At 42.0% G+C, this 22,747-nt stretch overlaps 1 protein-coding gene across 1 annotated transcript; it reads right to left on the bottom strand.

Annotated features, from left to right (window-relative positions):
• Positions 1 to 17,888: 17,888 nt before the first annotated feature.
• Positions 17,889 to 20,393, bottom strand: IZUMO1R (IZUMO1 receptor, JUNO). The gene is made up of 4 exons (XM_077780636.1): positions 20,256 to 20,393; positions 19,283 to 19,492; positions 18,291 to 18,426; positions 17,889 to 18,157 (listed from the first exon to the last, which is right to left on the bottom strand). The coding sequence occupies exons 1-4, from the start codon at positions 20,391 to 20,393 to the stop codon at positions 17,889 to 17,891; spliced, it is 753 nt and encodes a 250-aa protein (XP_077636762.1).
• Between the last annotated feature and the right edge of the window lie 2,354 nt (positions 20,394 to 22,747).

Here is a 22,747-nt window from a genome sequence, read left to right on the forward strand (position 1 = left end):
TTGTATCCATGGGACGAGGTGAGCTTAGGGTCCTTCTACTCCACCATTTCCCAATTGACCTTGCCAATTTCCTGATTCTTTTTTGCCCCTGTTTTCAACTCAGAACCAAGCTTAAAAAGCCAAGTATGCTTTCCCAATCAATGATATAACATGTTCCACTTCTAATTATCTGGCGTCCAGCTTCCCTATGCTAACAAACTCCAATCAGAGCTTATGAGGCTATCCTCATGCCCTTTTTTTTTTTTTTTTTACTGTAAAGCTCCCTACTTGCTTTGAATCTCTACCAAATGGCAAATGATGGTGGCTGACTCCTCTGTTATAGCAAGCTCTGAATAAGTAGCCCCTGTTTGTTCTCCTTTAGGTAATCTTCATTTATTTCCATGCACCCTCTTTCTCCATTCATATGTGTTCCACTCCCTCCTACCTATAGGACCAAGATATTCTAAATGTTCCTGCAGAAACTGTAGGGGCAGTAACACAGGAGGCTAACAAGCAGGTACCTTCTCCCTTCTTCTCCACTCTATCTGTTAGCATTCACCGTAGGTTACCTTGTGATTAATTGCTTGTGAACTGGAGCCTTTAATGTATCCAAACTGAGGGGCATTGGTAGAACGAACCAAAACTCCCCTTTCTTTCTCACTGCAGTACTCAAAAGAGAAACATTGGTTCAAAATGAAGTTATGGAGCTCGAAGTGTCAGACAGCGAGAGAAAGGTGTGGAACAGCTTTAAAGAGGGTGGAAAGGCGCCGTCTCTATCCATAGCTTGTGTTACTGTTTTCTAGACATAGGCCAAAAGAAGGAATTTGAAGTTCTCATACTGGGTGATAGGAAAGTCTGAAGAAGGAAATGGCTCCTCATGGTGGTAAAATATGTTTCATTTCAGATGCCTTTGAGGGGGAAAAAATAGCTGCAACTCAGAGTGGAAGAGTGCCCCCCTCCCTGTTTTTCTATCTTTCCAACATTCCACTGCCCCAAAGCTTCCTCTCCCACTTCTTACTTCCTAGCAGAGCCAGAAGATGGTAAAACCAGAGTTCAGCCAACAGTTCTGCTAAATCAGATAATGTCATTGTCACTCATCAAATTCCTGCAGTTATGGAATTCTAATGCCCAACAAGGGTACCAGGGATTGGTTATTCTGAAGGGAGTGTCAGACAGGGGTATTTGAGGCTTAAAAGAGAAAGGACTATGAGAAGAAAAGAAAAGGAAAAGTTAGAAATTGGCATATATTTTGAAGCTCTGGCTAATAAAGCTTTTTTCTTTTATTCAAAGAACTGCAGCTTGGATCAGGGACAAAACATTTATTTTTTTCATCACTCCTCTCCAACCCCATGTGGATTTGGCAATAAAGGTTGGCATAACTTTTCATCAGAATTCAATGGAAGAAAGGTGGGAATACAGAAAAAGAGTTATTACCAGAGCTCATCTATTAGGCTGAGGAAACGACTTCATTATAGACCACAAAGGATGAGGATATGCCCTGAAAATGATGGCCCAGTTGGAGACACAATAAGATGGATTCTGTCCCTGTCCCCCACCTCTCGCTGCTATCTATCCCTTCCAGGAAGGTGATTAGAGGCATCATTTGTGGAAGAAAGAAAGGAGGAACTTGTCATATGGGTTACATCAAGTTAGTTTTAGGTAACGTGATTCTTCTCATGGTTTCTTTGCCTTCCATTATTTCATCTTGTGCTTCTCCTGACTGGTTAAAAAACTCAGAACCCTGGCAGGAGTGTGCTGTACTTGATGGTGTTCCTAAAACAGAGGGTGGTTGTAAGGATAGGAAGAAATATTACTCACAGAGATTTCCAGCATAGAACCTAGCATATGGGTGAACCTCAGTAAACGGTAGTAGATGCTGATGTAGAATGAAACATTATTGGCTACAACCTTTATTCAGTAGTGCTCTGGAAATATTAGTATAACCTTAATGAAACATAGGCAATGCTTCTTGCTACTGGGTTGTTGAGAGCATCTGGGAGAGGGACTCTCCCTTACAAGCATCTCTTTTCTCCTTTGTAGCAGGGCTCTTTGCATGGGATCTTCTCCCATTTCTTTCTCCTTTATCAAACTCCACTTTTCTCTGTTGTTTCTTCAGAGCTCTATTTTCTCCATGTACATGTTATGTGTTAACAAGAAGGTATTGATTAGAATTATACATAATATATTATTAAGTCAAATGGATGTTTTGGGTTGTATGGATGGCTCAGTCATTTGAACATCTGACTCTTGATTTCAACTCAGGTCATGATCCCAGGATCATGGGATTGAGCCCTGCATCAGGCTCCACACTGCTTAGGATTCTCTCTCTCTCATTGCCCCTCTCTCCCACTTGCACACACTCTTTCTCTAAAATAAAATAATAACAAAATGGATGTGTTTGAAAATAGTTTTTCTTTAAATTTCTGAAAGTTTGTGTAGAGGTGGTATGACTTCTTCAAATGTTTGGTATGATTCATCAGCCAAGCCATTTGGACCTAGAGTTTTCTTTATGGGAATGTTTTTTAATTAGAAGTTCATTTCTCTGATAGATAAAGGACTACTTAGATTATCTATTTCCTCTTATGTTTGTGTCTTCTTGAGAGCTTGTGTCTTTCAAGGAATTTGTTGATTTCATCTAAGTTGTTGAACTTACTAGCATAAGGTTGTTTATAGTATTCCTTTATTATGCTTTTAATATCTGTAGACTCTAGAGTGATGTTACTTCTCTCACTCCTGATACTGGCAATTTGTGTATTTCTTTTTTTTTCCTTATCAATCTGGCTAGAGAATTTCAATTTTATTGATCATCTGAAAGAACCAGGTTTTCATCTCATTGATTTTTCTCTATTGTTCTTCTGTTTTTTATTTCATTGATCTCTGCATTTGCTCTTTATTATTTCCTTTCTTTTGCTTACTTTGAGTTTAATTTGATGTTTTTAAAAAGTAATTTCTTAATGTGGAAGCTGAAGTTATTGATTTGAGACTTTTATTGTTTTCTAATATAGATATTTGGTGTCATGAATATCTTCCTAGGTATTGCTTTACCAGCATCTTACGAATTTTTAGTATATTATGTTTATTTTCATTCAGTTCAAAATAATGCATAATTTGCTTTTTGATTTCTTCTTTGATCCATTATTTAAAAATGCATCAGTTAGTTTCCTAATATTTTGAAATTTTCCAGAGATAATAATTGATTTCCAATTTAATTCTATTGTGATCTAAGAATAAACCTGTTATTAATAATCCCTTTAGATATATTGAGAGTATTCAATATCTTCAAGTCTTCTATAACTTTATTCATTTTCTATCTACATGTTGTAATAATTATTGAGATAGGGGATTGACATCTTTGACTAAGGTTATGAATTTGTCCACTTCTTGCAGTTCTATCAGCTTTTGCTTAATGTGTTTTATAGCTTTGTTATTCTGTATACAAGCATTTGTATGGCTTGTTATGTCCTCATGATGAATTAAACCTTTACCATTATAAAATAAGCTCTTTTGTCCCTGGTAATACTCTGCTGTGAAATCTACTTTGTCTGATGTTACTATATCAGTACAGATTTCTTTTTCATGAGTTAACATGATATATCTTTCTTTTACCTTTTATTTATTTGTGTATTTACATTTAAAATATATTCCTTGTATATGGTTGGGCCCTCTTTCTTTTTTTTTAATTCAAAGCTAGACAATCTCTGCCTTTCGACTGGAGTGTTTGATCACTTATATTGAATGTGATTAGTGATATGATGAGATTTAAGTCTACCATCTTACTGTTTTCTGTTTGTCCCACCTGTACTTTGTTTCTTTTATCCCTTTGTGTGCCTTATTTTAGATTATTTTTTATGACCCCATTTATTTACTTTGTAAATAACTAGAACTCTTTTTATGTTATTGTGGTGGTTGTTTTAGTGTTTGTATTATATATATTTAACTGATCACAGCTTACCTTCAAGTCTGTGATAATGTGATTTCAAAATAAGAAATATATAGTTGGCCTTGTCCAATGAAGATATCAAGATGGCCAACAGACCCATGAAAAGATGCTCAGTATCACTAATAATTAGAGAAATACAAATCAAAACCACAATGAGATACCATCTGACACCTGTCAGAATGGCTAAAATCAACAACACAAGAAACAACAGGTGTTGACAAGGATGTGGAGAAAGGAGAACCCTCTTGCATGGTTGGTGGGAATGGGAACTGATGCAGCCACTCTGGAGAACAGTATGGAGGTTCCTCAAAAGTTAAAAAATAGAACTACCCTATGATCCAGCAATTACTCTATTAAGTATTTACCCAAAGGATACAAAAATATAGATTCAAAGGGGTATATCACCCCAATGTTTATTGCAGCATTATCAACAATGGCCAAACTATGGAGAAAGTCCAGATGTCCATCGACTAATGAATAGATAAAGATGTGGCATACATACACAATTGAATTTTAGTCAGCCATCAAAAAGAGTGAAATCTTGCCATTTGCAATGACGTAGATGGAGCTAGAATGTACTATGCTAAGCAAAATAACTCAATCAGAGAAAGAGAAACACCATATGATTTCACTCATATATGGAATTTAAGAAACAAAACAGGTGAACATATGGGAATGGGGGAAAAAAGAGAAGAGAGGGAAACAAACCACAGGAGATTTAAGTGGTAGAGAACAAATTATGGGTTGATGGAGGGACGTGGGTGAGAGATGGTCTAGATGGGTGATGGGTACTATGGAGGGTACTTGTGATGAGCACTGGGTGTTGTATGTAAGTGATGAATCATTGAATTCCATTCCTGAAACCAATATTGTACTGCATGTTAACTAAAATTAAAATTTTATGTTTTCAAATTTTTAATATTGATTTTTTGAGGGAGGGTGAGAGAGAGAGAGGAGGGGGGGACAGGGAAAGAGAGGGAGACACAGAATCTGAAGCAGGTTCCAGGATCTGAGCTGTCAGCACAGAGCCTGAAGTGGGGCTTGAACTCATGAGCCATGAGATCATGACCTGAGACAAAGTTGGACGCCACCAGATGCCCCTAAAATTAAATTTTAAAAAGGGAAAAGGAAAAAAATGATTGAAACATGCATTTTTAGGTTGCTATGATTAGTGTGACCATCCTTTATGAAAGAATATATGAACAAATAAGAGAGAAGGTTATATTTAGGATGAGCCTTGATGAGTGGCAGGATGGAAGACATTCCAGGTAGAAATATATCCTAAATAAAGAGCTGGCTTTGAGAAGCACTGCCTTTAGAGGACAAAGGAAAACTGGGTCTGTAGATTTATTACTAATGGTAGTATTGGTGGTGGTAATAGTAATAATTGATTTTTGGTTTTAAACTATGGGAGGTTTGAACTTTTTGAAGGCTAACAATACAGCTTAAAAAAAGTATATGATTAAAAACACAAGCTAGAAAAGTTAGTCTTGGGAAAGCTCTTTAGTTGAGAAAGGAAGGAAATCTATAACCATTAGGGAAAAGGAAGGTAAATAAACTAAGAATATTTGGATGGAGCAAAGTCGAATGAATTTAGATGTCTAGCACTGCTCATTACATATATTACCATATGCCTTGATATAATGAGTAGGAATTATTAAACCTTTTTGAAATTACTCAGCTAGTTCTAAAGTGAGGCATATTTTTGAATTCTTAATTCTTTTTTTATGTCTACCTAATGAAAACATATACACAGTTTATGAGAGAAGAAGAAAGTTATTGGAAACAACTCAAAGGTTTAAAATAGTTCTTGTATTAATATTTTTAAGTTATTAAAGTGATTTTTGAGCTTTTTTCTATGCTTGAATATATAATATGATATTAAAATCAGAATTAAGAAATTTCAAAGTGTTATTTAATAAGATGATCAGGTTATTAAGTTTAATTGAAGGTAACTTCAATTAAAGTTTAATTGTTGAATTAAAAAAAGAAATATATAGTTGGTTTCACCCGCATTTATGACACAGAGCTCTTAAAACCCTTGGAATTTTCTAAGCATGAAAGTGATGAAGGTCTTTTGTTATGTTAATTAGGTGGGCTTTCTAAAAGCCCATAAGTCATCTAAGAATACAGGCTAGTTGCCAGTTGAGTCACCAAGGTTATTAGATGGTTGGAACCTTCAGTCTCACCACCTTACTTTCAGAAAGGGGAGAGGGGGCTGGAGATTGAATTATGTCACCGATGGCCAATGATTTAATTAATCATGCCTATGTAATGAAACTTCCATTTGAAAAAAGAAAAAGAAAAAAGAAAGAAGCAGGATGGGGTTTGGAGAATTTCCAGGTTGGTGAAAATATAGACATACAGGAAGAGTGTTATGGAAACTCTTCACCCTTTCTCCATACCTTGCCTTATGCATTTCTTCCATCCAGATGTTCCTAAGTTATATTCTTTTATGATAAACCAGTAATCTGGTAAGTAAATATTTCTCTGAATCCACCATCAATATCATGTGAGCCATGGTAGCAAATTAACTGAACAGAAGGAGGGAGTCATTGGAAGCTCCAATCTGTGGCCAGGTGAACAGAAGAGCAGGTGATAACCTGGTCTTGTGAATGGCATCTCAAATGTGTGTATGTTGGGGGACAGTCTTGTAGGACTATCTTCAGGTATAGTGTCAGAATTGAGTTGAATAATAGGACATCCAGCTGGTGTTGTAGAATTTCTTGGTGATATGGGGAAAACTCTACACAAACACATTGAAATTCTGTTCAGAATCATTGAAGTCATAGTATACCACTTCATTATGGTATAAGAACCTTACAAGAACATACTGCCATTTCTCCTCCACTACGTAATATTTTAAAGAGATTTAAGTAATTTTTAAAGCTCTTACATACTTACTCATGTAGCAAATATTTTCAATGTTCCTCACTCCTTTGTGAAGACCTATATTTTAATCTATCATTTTCTTCTGCCTATTTAACATTTTTTATTGTGTGGCTCTGCTAGTAATTTCTTTCAGATTTTCCTAAAAAATATTTTGTAAAAGTATTTTGTCTTCATTTTTAAAAGATATCATATTAGTTTTCTAGGGTTACCATAACAAAATACCCAGAATGGGTTTCTTAAACAAAAGAAATTTATTTTCCCTGAGTTCTGGAGGCCAAAAATTACAGATCAAGGTATTCACAGTTTAGGTTTCTTCTGAAGCCTCTCAGTTTGGCTTGCAGATGGCTGTCTTGTATGTCCTCATATGGTTAGCTCTCAGACTGCATCTGTGTCCTAATCTCTTATTTTTTTTTTTATTTTGAGAGAGAGAGAGAGAAAGAGATTGAGAGAGAGATTGAACATGCCAGCAAAGGAATATAAGAGCAAGAGAGAGAGTATCCCAAGCAGGGGTCCATCTCATGAACTGGGAAATTGTGACCTGAGCCAATATCAAGAGTTGGACACTTAACAGACTGAGCCACCCAGGTACCTCCTTAATCTCTTATTATAAGGCTTATTACAAGGATGCCAGTCATATTGGATTAGGGCCCACTCATATGACCTTCTTTTATCTGAATTACCTCTTAAAAGCCCTATCTCCAAATACTGTGACATTCTGAGCTACTGGGAAGTTAGGATTTCAACATACAAACTTACGGAGGGGGCACAATTCAGCCCTAAACAGACTTTTTCCAGGAATAGAATTATAGGTTGACAGTTTCTTTCAGCACTTTGAAGATGTTGCTTTATTATCATCTCACTTGCACTGTTTACCATAAGAAATATGCTGTCACCCTTAATTTTGCTTCTCTGAATATATTTAATCTTTTATTTCTCTGGCTGTTTTAAGATTTTCTCTTTACACAAGATTTCGAGCAATTTTATTATTATTTGTTTTGGTGCTATCTTCATGTTTCTTGTGCTGGAGATTCATTGAGCCTCTTGGGTCTAAGAGTTTATCATTTGGGTCTGAAGTGAAAGTGACCTTTTCTTAGGACTCTTCATAGACATAGAATTGTGGCTCAAAAGATTTAAATTTTAAAATTTTGATGGATTTTACCAATTTACCTTCCATAAAATGTCAACCACTTTACATTTCCATCAGCAGACAGTATCATATTCTTTTTATTACTGTCAATCTAAATGGTTATAAAAGTTCCTATTGTTTTAATTTGCATTTCTTTGATTACCTGTGGGATCAAACCTTTGTTCATGTTAATTGATCATGTGTTCTAATCTTTCTTCATTAATTGGTTTAGTCATTTTAGCTCCTGCTATACATAGCACCTGCTTTGCACCAGGAAGCATTCTATACGCTAGGGATAGTGAGACAAAAAGGAGACAGGGAGCTTTCCTTTCAGGGAGCTTGCCTTCAAATGACAGTGGGAGAAGGAAAGCATACACACACACAATTTCATATGGTGATACAAGCTATACAAAAATAAGACAAGATGATGTAATGCAGTATATATTGGGTAATTGTAGAAGGCTCCTCCAAAGATGTGATATTTGAATACCCAATTATGAGAAAGGCCTAGGTATGGAAAGATGCGGGGCAAAATCATCAGAGGAATAGGAAACAGCAAGTGCAAATATTCTGCGGCAGGAAGGAGTTTAATCTATTTGAGGGCTAGGAGAAATCCCAGGTGGCTAGAGAGCTAGTAAGGGCTAGTACGCCAGGGAGAAAGTCAGGAGCTAAGGCCAGAGAGGTAGGCAGTGACAGATCTGTGGAATCTATAAGGCCAAAGGAGGCCTGTAAACTCCTGTAACGTGTTTAGATTTTATTCTGAATGTGAATTACTTATACAACTCATTTGCCCATATTTCAATTAGAGTGGTTATATTTTTATATTGGTTTTTTAAAACTCTTATTGTATTAAAAATATTAACATCTATACATATGTGTGTTGTAGATAGTTCCCTCTATTTTCATTTGTCTTTTACCTTTGATTACAGTGTTTTTAAAAATCCCTTTCTCTTTCTTTTTTATTGTGCCTTTTAAAAATAATAGCAACTTTATTAATCCTTTATAGCTCTTGGTTGAGAAAGTTCTTCTCACCAAAATTATAAAAATATTCACCCATATTTCCATCTCACTCATTACTTTCACACATCATCAATTTTTAGTTACTTTTTAAAATTAAGTCATGTGTAAGACAAATATTTTTATCCCACTTCTGAGTCTCCCTAGAGGGACCAAGGCTAATGGATTAAGCACTGGGTGATATTATACCTCTTAATAATGAAAACATAGCAACATATATTATTTAATATCTTGATATGGCTATTTTGATGATCTCAGAGGGCCAAAAACCATATTTGGCTTATCTCCATGGAAGTTAAACTCTAAACCTAGCCATTGGGGAGAAATGTTCCCCTTCTCATTGCCTTTTTTGTTCCCATCTATGATCCAGATTTTAAGTATGTATGTATGTATGTATGCATGTATGTATGTATGTATTTAGAGCATGAGGAAGGGGCAAAGAGAGAGAAGAAGAGAGAGAATCCCAAGTAGGCTCTGCACTGTCAGCAAAGAGTCTGATGTGGGGCTTGAATCACAAACTGTGAGATCATGACCTGAGCCGAAATCAAGACTCTTCAGACACTTAACAGGCAGAGCACCTTAGGCACCTCTATGATCCAGCTTTTTGGGGTTCTCTGCTAAGTCCCCAGAATCCACCCCAGGGAAAACTACTCCTTCCTTTTAAAGCTCACCTTGGATTCAAAATAATCAGAGCCTTCTAAGTTCTAGAGTTTTCCTCTGTGAAGCAGGAAACAAAGGACCCTAGACCAGCAGCTTCACAATCAGAGGCTGTTCTGGGATCAGAAATAACCCCTGTCTCTGCAGACACAATGCAGAACTCTGAAAAAAGCCAGGATGAATTAAAATTTTTTGATTTTTTTGTTGCTGGTACTAACTCTTAGCCACTCTATTCATAAAATGTTCTGACCCTGAAGATAATCCTGTTTCAGGTTTTTGAATCTCACCCTTGGGCAAATATTAATCTTCTGGAAATTTTACACTAACCATATGGCTGAGATAGACAAATTGCCCAAGCTGTGAATTTGGAAAGCTAGCTGTGAGGAGCAGTTGGCTCAGACTCCATGCTTTGGCCAGAATGCTCCCACTAGTCCAGTGGTCTGGGCTTCTAAACTCCCAGCAGATGACAAAGTCTTAATATTAGTCAGTGGTTTGGGGCGCCTGGGTGGCTTAGTCGGTTAAGCGTCCGAATTTCACTTAGGTCATGATCTCGCGGTTCGTGGGTTCGAGCCCCGCGTCGGGCTCTGTGCTGACTGCCAGCTCAGAGCCTGGAGCCTGTTTCAGAGTCTGTGACTCCCTCTCTCTCTGACCCTCCCCTGCTCACGCTGTCTCTCTCTCTCTCCCCCTAGAAATAAATAAAAATATTAAAAATATATATATTAGTCAGTGGTTTATATTTTAAATAATTTAATTCTGAACTCATTTTTTCATATTTTCTCCCTTCCTCTGTCTCAATGAAAAAAGTATCTCACCTCTTGCCAAGGCCGATCTTTGTGTTTATGCCATGGATCACCCACTCCACGTTGAACTCTTTTAACTTCACCTCCAGTAACACTTTCATTTATTCTACAAACATGCACCTCAATCCTTAAAATGTTCCTTAGGCTGCCTACTCCTTTAAAATAGCTACCTTATCTGTCTTGTAAATTGTCAATGGAATTTAATGATTAATGTATGGATTCTGGAAGTAAGTTGCCTGGATTTGTACCTGCCACTAACTGTGTAAACTTGGACAAGTTTCTTGATCTCTCGTTGGTTCTATTTATTCATATGCAAATTCTGGATAATAATAGTAGCTATCTCTTAATTAATTAACATTAAATAAGTTAACACAGGTAAAAAATAAAAATAAAATAGCTACCTTATCTAAATTAGCAACCTCTCCCAATCCTCTCTGAGTCCCTTTTATTGTTCCTTCCAAATGATTATCACATTTGTATTTATTTATTATTGTTTACTCATATTTTTACTGTATTCCTCACTACTATATAATTTCCCTGAGGACAGGAATCATGTTTGTCTCACTCATTATTTTATCCATGAAAATCAATGAAGACCAACCAAATGAGTACAAACAAAGACTATTTACTCAAACTTGCAAGGTGTCAGTTATCATCACTTGAATTTTGTCAGAGACTTAAAAGCAGAAAGAAGGGTGGAAAAAAGAAAAGGATTTGGGTATGCCCTGATTTGATGCTGTTGGCATGGGGAAGCTTAGGTGGCCAAGCAGAAACGAGGCATCACATGAGACTGGTTAGGGATACGTATTTGGCTTTCTCCAATTGGTCCTAAGTTGGAAACAGGGGCCAAAACTAGAGAAGTTTTCAGTAATTAATCAAGTCCTGGCCATTTGAGGCTGATTATTAGAGGGGTTATTATTTGACTTCCTGGGTTGGTTGTTATGGATGGTAGTTTGACTTCTTGGACTGGTTCCTGCAGATAATAGCTGGTTTCCTGGGCTGATTGTTACAGGTTATGGAACAGAGCCCTATATTTATAGTCTAGTTATTGTTCATTGTGTACTCAGTTCTCAGGACTAGCAGTGTCCAGCATAGAGTAATAACTCAGTAGTTTTTCATGAATTAATTTACATATGGATAGCAACTCGGAATTTGATATTGCCCCTTTGAGATATAGTTCATTTCTCTTCTACCCCTAGTTTCTGCTTTCCTGCATCTTGATTAGCTCGATTTTCCCAGTCACCTCCAAACTAGGTAAGTTAGAAAAGCTTTTTGTTTTTTCTTAGAAAATCTGTCTACTTCCAAAGTTTCAAGTAACACTTCCAGAGAAGTGACTCCAAAATTCTTATCTCTAGCTCTGACCTCTCTTATGTTCCCCAAACCAATTGTTTGATAAACAGCTCTATGCTGACACCTCTCCAGCCTCTACCTTCTGGGAAGTCCTCTCTCTTTCTCCGGAGTTTTCTGTTCAGTCCATTTCTACCAAAAGCACTAAGAAAAGTGGTTTCTGCTTCTGTGGAAGGGTAAATCTGAGGATGGTTGTGAGCAGAACAGAAGGAAAGGTAGAAAATGCAAATGATTGGTTTTGTTGGTAGCAATACTGCCCCTTTGAGATGCAAGAAGAGACTGGACGCTGAAGCTGTCTCACAGGCTAGAGCTGGGGACTGTGATCCAGTGTGAAAGACCCCTGCCTTGGACACCAGAATAGTCTCCAAATCTGCATCCCCTCATCCTCCCCCACAACAAAAGCAATGGGACAGTGGGAAATACTGTGGAGGGGGTCAGTGAGGATGGGGTTGGAAAGGAGTGGGCAAGATCACTGTGAGAGAGGAATAGAAAGGGTGCTCAGCATTCTTTCTTTGGCAGCAGAGGTGGTCTGATCCCAGTGCATGCATGTCAGGCTGCAGTGAATTCTGCACTTTGGTATGAAGTCCTGTTGAGGAAAGTTACTCAAAAAGGAGACTTACAGTAAAGGAAGCATACATGTTTTTGTTTTCCACCTGCTACCCAGAACCTCCCAGAATTCTCTGAGAAAGGACTTGAACATGATATAATGTTCCCATAGTGGAAAAGTGAATGGATTGCATCCAGTGAAAGGAGTGTCCTCCACCTGAGACCTGGTACAGTCTAGACTAGGGAAAGTACAAATGCGAGCATCAGAGTTGAGTTATCCAAGGTTGTTTCCTTTGTGATAGTTCTCTCTCACCCACATTTCATTTTTATGTATCTTGTGGCACTATATACAAAAGTATGATCAAAATTTTCATAGGTTCTATTTTCCTAATTGTTCCTGAATCTGCCACATTCTGGTTCACTGTCTCTTCTATAGCCTGACTTAATGCCTCCTATAGCTTGACTCACAGTTAAGCTCCTACCATATGCATTTCTTATGTCATTCCCCTCCTATAAATTTCATCCTCTATGTTGTTCTTAGCCTCTTTGTCTCTGGTTTGGTCCCCTTTTAATCTTCTCTTTATATAACAATGAGATCTTTTTTTAAATCTGCTGTTTCTCATTACAGAAGATAGAATGAATTCCTGGGATCTCACAAAAGTGTTTATTTCTAAGTGTTCCTTTACTAAAGAGTGTGAAGGAAACCATCAGTGAACAAGAGATTTCAATAAATATTAGGAAGATAGAGGTTCAGTTGGTTGAGTGTTCGGCTCTTGATTTTGGCTCAGGTCATGATCCCAGCATCATGGGATGCTGAGTATGGAGCCTACAAGATTCTCTCTCTCCCCCTCTGCCCGTCTCCCCCACTCGTAATCTCTTTCTTGCTCTCCCTCTCTCAAATAAAATTTTATAAATAAATAAATATTTAGAAGCTAGAGAGCATATGAAAACACACAAAGGGAACACTGGTGGCCAGAAGAAATGGAAAAGACAGCTGTAGTGGAAGGCAGGCATAGGGGACAGAGGGAAAAAGTCTATATGTACTTGCCGCCATGTCTTCTGCCCAATACTGGAGCTAAGGTACCCCAACTTTAACCCCTGGAGAGGGTCTTCCCTAAAGTTAAATTCTGGACAATGCTGAAATTTCATGCATCATGAAATACATGGTATTGCTATCCCAAAGGAAACCATCTTTTTTCCAATATTTGAGAGGTCTGCACTCCAATATAACTCCTGCCAACTCAGTCTTGAGAGACTACATGTATAAATGGACAATGGCTGGGTGTATATAGAGTTTTAGCCCATTACCTGCAGTAATCAGCCCAGAAAGCCAACCTACTATGTAATTAAAGTTACAGGAAGTTAGGTTGCTATTCTAACAACCAGCCCTGGAAGCCAACCAATTATCCATTTAACAATTGGCCCCAATAGGCAGGACTTGATTAATGACTGAGAGCTCTCCTAATTTTTATCCCTGCTTCCGATGGAGGATCAACCAGAGAAAGCAAAATACACATCATTAACCAACCACATAGGATGCCCCGCTTCTAATTAGCCTGCCTACAGCTTCCCCATGCCAACAGCGTCAGTTAGGGCATACCTGAAGCTTTTCACTTTAAAGTTCTCTCTCTGCTTTTGGGTCTCTGCCAGAACTCACCAGTGATGGTGACTGACTCCCTTGTTACAGCAAGCTCTGACCAAATAGACTTGCTTGTTCTCATTTACTTCCACATTAGGAAGGAGTTTGCTAGCCAATAAGCCTTCCCCCACATACCCAGAAATTCCCATCAGCTTTGCTATTCAGGGGCAAGAAGAGCTACAGACACAACCACAGGACACCTATACCAGCTAGCTAGAAAAATCAACACAGTTTGTCATTCTCAAATACAGATACACAGCCAAGGTCACCAGACACAAAGAGAACCAGCAGCACACAGGAGAAGATGAAGATAAACAGAACAGATTGCCCTTGGAGGAAATAGGTCATTCAGACACTAGAAAAAAGACTTTAAAAAAATTCTAATTAGATCTGCAGTGAGAGTTAAGAAGATATTACAAACATAAAACCAAAAACAGCAGACTATGAAGAACAAGGAAATTTAAAAAAATCTCCTGGAAATTAAAAGTGAATTTCCAAAATTAAAAAGATTGGAGGATTAAGAAACTAACTGAACAGAGAGCAAAAAGATAGCCTGTGTGGCAGAAAAGATAAGCCACCTTTTGTAACTTTTTCATAGCTTTAAATCCAGAAATGATTCAAAAGTGGATGCCAAGGGGCTGGATGTCTGGGGCTCTGTTGTTCTGTGGTAGAGCTCCTCTGACCTGCGTTTTAGTCACACGCATAGATCACTCTGATGAAAGCAAATCAGTTAACTGCAAATCTGATCATTCCATTCCACTACTGAAAACCATTACTCCTCTAACCACTTATGGGGAGAAAGCTTAGTCTCCATTTCCTGCTCATTACCTGCCATAGCCTGCCCCCTTCCCCTCCCCCACCCCTCCCTACATTTGCTCCAGCTCCACTTGCCAAGGTATTCTGTATAAGCTTCATGAACTGGGATTGCGGGGTCAGACGTACATGGTTTCAAACCCACATGTATCTGACTTAATTTGAAAGATGGGGGGGCACCTGCATGGCTCAGTAGGTTGAGCATCCGATTTCAGCTCAGGTCATGATCTTATAGTTCATGGGTTCGAGCCCTGAGTTGGGCTCTGTGCTGACAGCACAGAACCTAGAGCCTGCTTTGGATTCAGTGTTTCCCTCTCTCTGCCACTCCCCTTCTCATATACTGTCTCTCCCTCTCTCAAAAACAAATAAACATTAAAAAGAAAGAAAGATGGGTATGAGAGTGGCTCTCAAAGCTTTCAGAACCATCAGATCAGCTAATACATGTTAGGAGCTTAGCAGAGCCCCAGACACAGAGTAAGTGATCAATATATAGTAACAGTTACTAGGGTTGTCTTGTTTTGTTTAGACTAGTATTGTTTTGGCTCAGTTTCAACCCTACTCTATTTTTGTATTTTATCTAAAAATCCTTTTTAAGAAGTCATTAAACTTGGGTTGCCTGGATGGCTCAGTTGGTTAAGCATCCAACTTTGGCTCAGGTCATGATCTCATGGTTTGTTGGTTTGAGCCCGCATTGTACTCTGTGCTGACATCTCAGAGCCTGGAACCTGCTTCAGATTCTGTGTCTCCCTCTCTCTGCCCCTCCTCTGCTTGCACTCTGTCTCTCAGAAATGACTAAACAGTTTTTAAAAAGTCATCAAACTCTCAGCTTTATTACCACACACATACCCTCACTTAATTCAGTCCTTGGGTTTTTTCTTTAGATGTGTATTCATTTTTGAGAGAGTGAGCAAGGGAGGACACAGAGAGGGGGGCAGAGGATCTGACGCAGGCTCCATGCTGACAGCAGAGAGCCTGATGTGGGCTCCAACTCACAAACCATCAAATGACTTGAGGCAAAGTTGGATGCTTAACTGATGGAGCCACCCAGGTGCACCCACTCCTCAGTTCTTAAGAAACTTTACCTATATGTATTTTTGAAGCCACAATTTATTGACTCATTTTGGAGCTTCAGATAGTTAAGTGCTTTAGGGACTCCCTGATTTTTGTTCACCATTTTTTTTCCCTAGGTTTTTTTTTTAAATGCTGATTTAGTTTTGAGAGAGAGAGAGAGCACACACAGACAAATGGGAGAGGAGCAGAGAGAGAGAGGGAGACACAGACTCTGAGGCAGGCTCTAGGCTCTGAGCAGTCAGTACAGAGCCCAATGTGGGGCTTGAATCTACGAACCACAAGACCATGACCTGAGCCAAAATCAGAGGCTCAACAGACTGAGCCACATAGGCACCCCTTTTATTTTCTATTCTTAATGAAGTGACCCTTTTCACTGGGGCTCAAACATCACCCCCTTTATGAGAACCCCCAGCTCAGGCCCTGTTCTTGCAGACCTCCAGTGAATGCTTGGTCTCCGTTGCCAGCATCAGTCTCTTATTCCAGACTCTGAGCATCTCACTTAGGAGGACCATCCTCATTGGTTTTAGAACTCACGTGCCCTACCTGTACCAGGTTCTGCTCAGTGAAGGAGCACATTCAGGGGAGGCATGGGAGGAATGGAGATAGAATTTAATTGATGAGCAAGGCTTGCTGGTGTGTGGTGAGAATGAGTAATTGTCAGAAAAGCCAACTACCTCAGACACAGACCTATTAGGAACCCTCTTTGTCAACGAAAAGGTTGTAGGGAAGGCACCATCTATGCTGAGAAGCTGCTGGCCTTCAGCCTCCAGAAGGTTCTAAGTGGGCAGATTGGCTGGCCAGTCCACTTACAGAGAGGACCTGAAGGCTGCCCTGCTGCCCCTTCTCGAGTTCGGTTCTGACTCTTCAGTCTTATTCTCTAGGGGCTGGCATTGCCTGAGAGTCACAGACTAGATCCCAACAAATAATGGCATTGGCTTGAAGTTTAGTTATTTATTTTGAGAGATGGTAAACAAGCAGGGGAGTGGCAGAGAGAGATGGAGAGAGAAAAACCCCAAGCAGGGTCCACCCAGTCAATGCAGAACCTGACGTGAACCATGATCCCGCGAACCATGATATCAGGACCTGAGCCAAAATCCAGAGTCTGACGTTTGCCCGACTAAGCCACCCAGGCATCCTGGCATTGGCTTTTTCCTTTTTTTTTTTTTTTTTTGTGTAAGTTAAAAGCATGGGGTTCAACTCCCTCATTCCTCTCAGGGGAGAGGTAAGTATAGATAGTCTTAAATAAAGGCCAAAGGACTTGTCAAAAGTCACATAGAAAGTGGTAAAAACTGGATTAGAGCCCTAACTTCCAAAATTCCAGAGCAGTGGGTTATGATTCTGGGGTTCATCAGAACAGGAAACTCCTAAAGCAATGGAGGCAATGGCTTCAGCCTTGGTATCCAGAATAAAGACCATGGTCTGGGTGGTCCTTACTCTGGCTCTGGGTCTTTTGTATGGTGTACTGCTTACTGAAAGCAAAGGAGGTTGAGAGTCTTTCCGTCAGGAGGTGTTGCAAGGATAGGAGGAGAGGGCCAAGCACGTGTTAAGCAGCTAATCATTATTAGTTAAGTAGCAACCAACTTTGAGACTTCAGTGCAGCAAACTGGCTTCCTCTTCAGGCAGCTTGATTCCCTGACCATAGAGCTAGGACAGAGTGGGTCCCACAGAGAGAAGGGGCAACTGCTGTTGTATTGGGAGCACCATCGGCTCTGCCAGGGAAGAGAGTGGGCACGCACTGGGTGAGATAGGCCTAGAGTCCCACCTCAGAGTTCCCTGTCCCCGGCGAGCCTTAAAGGCAGGAGGGAGCAGGTCACGTTGACTCTCCCAGCCCCTGGCTGCCTTCCAGGCACAGAAAGCAGAGCAGAGCTGTGGAGGGGGCCTAGCACTGAATGTTCATGGCTCCGGAGCAGCTCCTGCAGCCTCAGCATCCCACCAAATCCCTGGCCTGCACTGCTCCATTTAAGGAAGGACCCAAGAAAGAAGACTTCAATGGCTGGCCTGACCCATAGCTGGGGGTGAGGTGGGGGTGGGGCATAGGAATGTGGGAAGGAGAAGGGGCTTTTAAGATAGGAATGACAGGAATAGAGGGAAAGCCAGGAGAATGTAGGAGATTTCCCAGGGTGGGGCAGTGCTGGCAAAGAGGCGGGCCACAGCCACATTGGGGTTGTCCTGGGCAGGCTCAAACCATTTCTGCAGGCACAGCCCACTGCCCCTGTGCTCAGGGCTTGCCTTGAATGAGTTGTTCCAAATCTTCTCGCACAGGTCAGCCGGGGTGGGGAAGTAATGGGGGAAAGGATGGCAGACGGCCCTTGCGGGGCAACGGTTCTTCCCTGGGGGGAGGGGGAATTGAGGCACACACTTACCTCCTCAGACTCCCACTCTCACTTCCCCATCCTTTGCCCTAGGGGAGCATAGGGAGCTCATGCTTGCTGCCAGGTAGGGGTCCCATCGAGCACCACTCACCCCGACTCCAGTTCCAGTCGCTGTGCCAGTTGGACTTGCAAGTGTAAGATGTGCGACAGTCTTCCCACCACTGTTCACAGTCCTCCTGGCAGAGCGGTACATCTAGAATTCGCTCTCCTGGCCCACTCAAGTCCATCTGGGTGCAGGCATAACAAGAGACAAGAACGCTAATAGCAAGGATTTGAAGGTGATCAGTAGCTACAATGGTACTCTGGCAGTTACTAGTGGAAGATATTCCCTGAGGAAGTCTCTAAGCATTCCTTTACGAATGAGCACAATGAGGGACACCTAGGTGGCTCAGTCAGTTATGTGTCAAACTCTTGATTTTGGCCCAGGTCATGATCTTATGGTTTATGGGATAGAGCCCTGCACTGGGCTCTGTGCTGAGAGCATGAAGCCTATTTGGGATTCTCTCTCTGCCCCTCCCCTCCTCAAAGTAAATAAACTTAAAAAAAAAAAAGAAAACAAATGAAAAAAATGAGGCTAAGATGCTAAATGGTTTGGCCCAGGCTACACAGCTTGCTACCTAGAAAAGATGGGATTCAAATGTAGTAAAACCTTGGATTGCGAGTAACTTGTTCTGTGAGTGTTTCACAAGACAAGTAACATTTCTAATGAATTTTAACTTAATAAATGAGTGATGTCTTGCAATATGAGTAGTATGTGACATGGAATGTGACATGATCAAAACTGAGCAAATGGTTCTTGAAATTCCCTGTTTTGACATACAAGTGCTTTGGATGGCAAGCATGTTTCCAGAATGAATTATTCTTGCAAACCAAGGTTTTACTCCAGTCCCTTATCCTAAAGTTCTCATCTGTGCTCCCCTCTGCTGCTCCCCAGGGCCAGAGGTGGCTTTCTCTCCACTTTTTTCCCTGAACCCGGCCTCTGACTCTGCTCTGGTCCATAGGAGGACAGCATGTCCTGCTCCAGCTACCATCCTGGAGCTCAGGCTTTTAGTAACAGGGCACTGTGTGGACGTGCCTCCTAACTCCCCAGCCCAGTCTTCTGACCTTCCGGATCCAAGGCCCCAGGTTTGGGGAGCACTCATAGAAGCAGACAGCCTGGATGAAGTGCTTCTCACAGCCTGGCATCATCAACCCGCAGTGAACCAAGCTGAAGTTGTAAAGCAGGGACACATCGAGGTGGGCTTCCCAGCTTGTACGGGCCGTGCAGCAGGCGTGGTCTTTCCAGGGGATGCACTGAAGGTGGAGGAAGAAGCAAAAGATAAGGGGCTGGATAGGAGGCAGGAGATTGAGGAGTGTCCGGAGCAGAGAGGTAAAAATGTCCCCTGGAAGAAGGCTTGGGCAAATGGGATGGCTTCAGGCCAGCAATGCCCATCTAGAAGGAATGCTGATACTATGTCAATATTCATGGCCACAGGGCACCTGGACGCCTATCTTCCTGCCACAGGCCGCTGCAGTTCCCCGGAAACAGGATTTCCAGGATCTCAGCTCCTAAGGGGCAGCAGAGGAACCCCAGGAGACCCAGGGGAAGGTGGGGCTGCACAGGGCGGGAGGGCACCAGAGCTGAGAAGAGCTCATAACTAAAGAAAAAAAAGAAGAAAGAAAAAAAAAAGTCAGCTCCAAGACTCGTCCTGTGTCCCAGGGACCTGGGGAGGGGTCACTGGAGTCATGTCTCCCCAGGGCTTATGGGTAGGAAGGCTAAAGAAGGAGGACCTTGTTTGTTTGAAGGTATGCTGAATGAGTGACGGGCCTCTCGGACCATCGGCCCCTACTCTCCAAGTGGCTGGGCAGCTCAGAGATGGGAACATGAAAGCACTCAGCGGTTACGATCTCAAAAGGCCGAAGTGTTCCTCCAGTGATCTTTACTCAAATCCCAAAGTAAGGAACCAAATGAGTCAGGGTTGGTGGTGGTTCAGAAACCATCTTGGCATTTGTGCCCCTTCCCTGATCTGCCAAAGCAGCCTCACTCCCATCCCCAGGCAAGGTCTGGCCTTTATACCTCATCGTAGAGCTTGTCTTCTGGGCCAGGCTTCCGCTTGTGGTGTTTGGTGTTCATGCAGACATCGAGCAGCTTCTCCCCAGCCCAGATGGGCGCAACTGTCCACAGCCCTAACAGGAGCTGCCACCACCGTTCCATGGCCTACTGCAGAGAGGAGAGCCACGTGCTTGTGTGATAAAGATACCTGCTCCATTCCTTCTACTGTCCCAGGGCGTGAGTATGGATTTCAAGGCTCCCTCAAGTGACCAGGACACTCTGGCTGCTCCTAGGACCTTTATGTGAGGCTTCATCATAAAATGTCAGAGCAGATGGAACAAGCCTGAGAGTTCTGACACCCACCCTCAATGGATGCAGACACATAAATGAAATCCCAGGAAGAGACCAGCCCTGAGGTAAGGGAGGGTCGAATGGAATGGCTCCAGCCTATTCTATGGAGGAGCTTTTCTTGGTCCCTCCCCTTCCAAGGCAGACTTTCCAACTCTGTGACATAGGGGCTGGGAATTCAGAGCTTTAATTCCGGGTGAGGAACAGAGCAAATGACCAGATTCTACAGGGGACAGAGGGCATGGTGGGACGTGGTAGTGTCACAAGTACAATCCTTACACCATTGAGGGCCAGCCATGATGGCAGCCCCTCTGCCTCCACCAGCCCTAACCCATCTCCAATCCTCCTGAGCAGCAGCCCGGGCACCCAGCAGCCTTGCGGGCACCTCCGAGCCAGGGAGCACGCCCAGGCCGTCCGATGTGCCAGTCTTGCACACCCGAAGTCAGGTCGTCACCACAGCAGTGAGAAGGCTGGCTTTTCCTTGTTGAGCACTGTGTTCCCACTCTATTCTGGGCAGTACTGGTAACGGGAGAGAAGGGAAGAGGAGACAAAAAGAAGAAAGGCAGACGAGCACCCTGTCTCAAATGCCCAACACTCTGGGAAACCAAGCTCCCTCAGCCTTCACCCACCCAGGAGCCCTTGGCCTCACAGTCCCCCAGGCCTTTACAGGAGGGACCACGGACCCATCAAAGTGAAACTGAAAACCTCTGGCCTCACCTGAGTTTAGAGCATCAAGCAGTCTGGGGATGGAGACCCCATCCCACCTTCTAAGCCCACCCTCAAGTTCAAATCTGTGGCTGCCCTCCCCAGTCTCAGGCACAGTGGCAGCCGCCCAGTATCTTTAAACAATCGGGTGTGTCAGGGGAAGAAAGGAAAGATGCTGCCCCTTCTAGTGCTTTCTTCATACTTACTTTCAAAGCAGGAGCCACTCCCTCCCACCTCCAGAGACGGGAGGCTGCCATCTTGCCCATTTATCACCCACTCCTCTTCCTCCCAGTCCAGGTGCGAATACAGAGCTCCAGGTGTCTCCAGTTAAGCACCTCCATCTCACCGAGGTCAAGGGGCCTTCTGTTGCAGCCGGAGGCTTTCACTTTCTCAGAGAAGGAGAGACCAGGTAGTAGGTGGGATCCCGGGCTCCAGTCAGCTCCTGACTTTTGCTCTCGGCTTTGCTCCTTGTCAGATGGATGACCTGGAGAAAATGGCAAACTCTCTAAGTTTTCCTATCTGTAGAGAGGGCTGTTTTATAACAGGGACGGCTGGCGGAAAGCAGTGAAAGAGAAAATACACCAAAAGGACTTGGCATCGTGCCTGACGCAGAGTAAGTCTTAACAGTTTAATTCTTTTCCTTTATCCTGTGCTGTGTTTTTTGCCCTGTTTGGCAACTCTACCTGCCCCTTTGTCAGCTCAGGTACCCCCTGGTGGCTTGAGTAACAGTGACCTCTGTCAGCTCACAGGAGCTAAGGTTCCCGCCCGAGAACAGACGTGGCAGCACAGTGATCCAGAGATAAAGTGGGGCCTTGGAGAACCAAGAATTGAAATGTGTGACCACAGCCAAAACCAAAAAAGTCCCTTCACAACCCATGGAATGGTCTCCCTTAGCATGCAGAGACCCCTGTCCTGTGAGATATTCTGCAAGCGTCCTCAGCAATGATAATGTTCACAAGAAAGTCCTTCTCAACAAGCAGAGGCTGGGAAACTTGGCTGGACTTTTGGGAGAGTCCAAAAGATAATGAAAACACTGGAAAAGGTTTTCATGATTCTTGCCTGTTTCTTGAGCCCAGTCCCCTCTCCAAGGGACAAGCAGCCAAAGTGACTGACATATTACCCATACGTAGGAAATGAGAACAATAAAAGCATTTTTATAATTGAGGGAAACAAAGCCCACTCTATGGCTCAGCTACGTCATTGATGTGCACACATGAATTAGTCATCATGCCAGAAAATGGAGTCCTCCACACTGTGCTAATCACAAACACTGAGGACTGAGCACCACAAAGGACCCAGGCGCTAGGCTGGGGTCTTTGCTATATAGTCTGACTCACCCCTAGAAATGACCCCTAAGCTGAAGGCCTTCCTTGACTTAACTGTGGGGAGTCTGAGGTTCAGCTGGGGAGTGGGAGAGCTAGGATCTGAACTCAGGTCAGCACCCCGTATCTGATGCCTAAGGA

Source organism: Crocuta crocuta, unplaced genomic scaffold, assembly GCF_008692635.1.
Source record: "Crocuta crocuta isolate KB4526 unplaced genomic scaffold, BGI_CrCroc_1.0 scaffold78, whole genome shotgun sequence".
NCBI classification, from domain to species: domain Eukaryota; kingdom Metazoa; phylum Chordata; class Mammalia; order Carnivora; family Hyaenidae; genus Crocuta; species Crocuta crocuta.

What these genes read in the sequence shown, in the direction of transcription:
- IZUMO1R (XM_077780636.1), bottom strand. Translation starts at nt 20,393, where the DNA reads ATGGAACGGTGGTGGCAGCTCCTGTTAGGGCTGTGGACAGTTGCGCCC. An exon ending in AAGACAAGCTCTACGATGAG is followed by an intron (nt 19,493 to 20,255) that starts GTATAAAGGCCA and finishes CTCCACCTTCAG; the next exon opens with TGCATCCCCTGGAAAGACCA. An exon ending in CGACTGGAACTGGAGTCGGG is followed by an intron (nt 18,158 to 18,290) that starts GTGAGTGGTGCT and finishes CCCTCCCCCCAG; the next exon opens with GGAAGAACCGTTGCCCCGCA.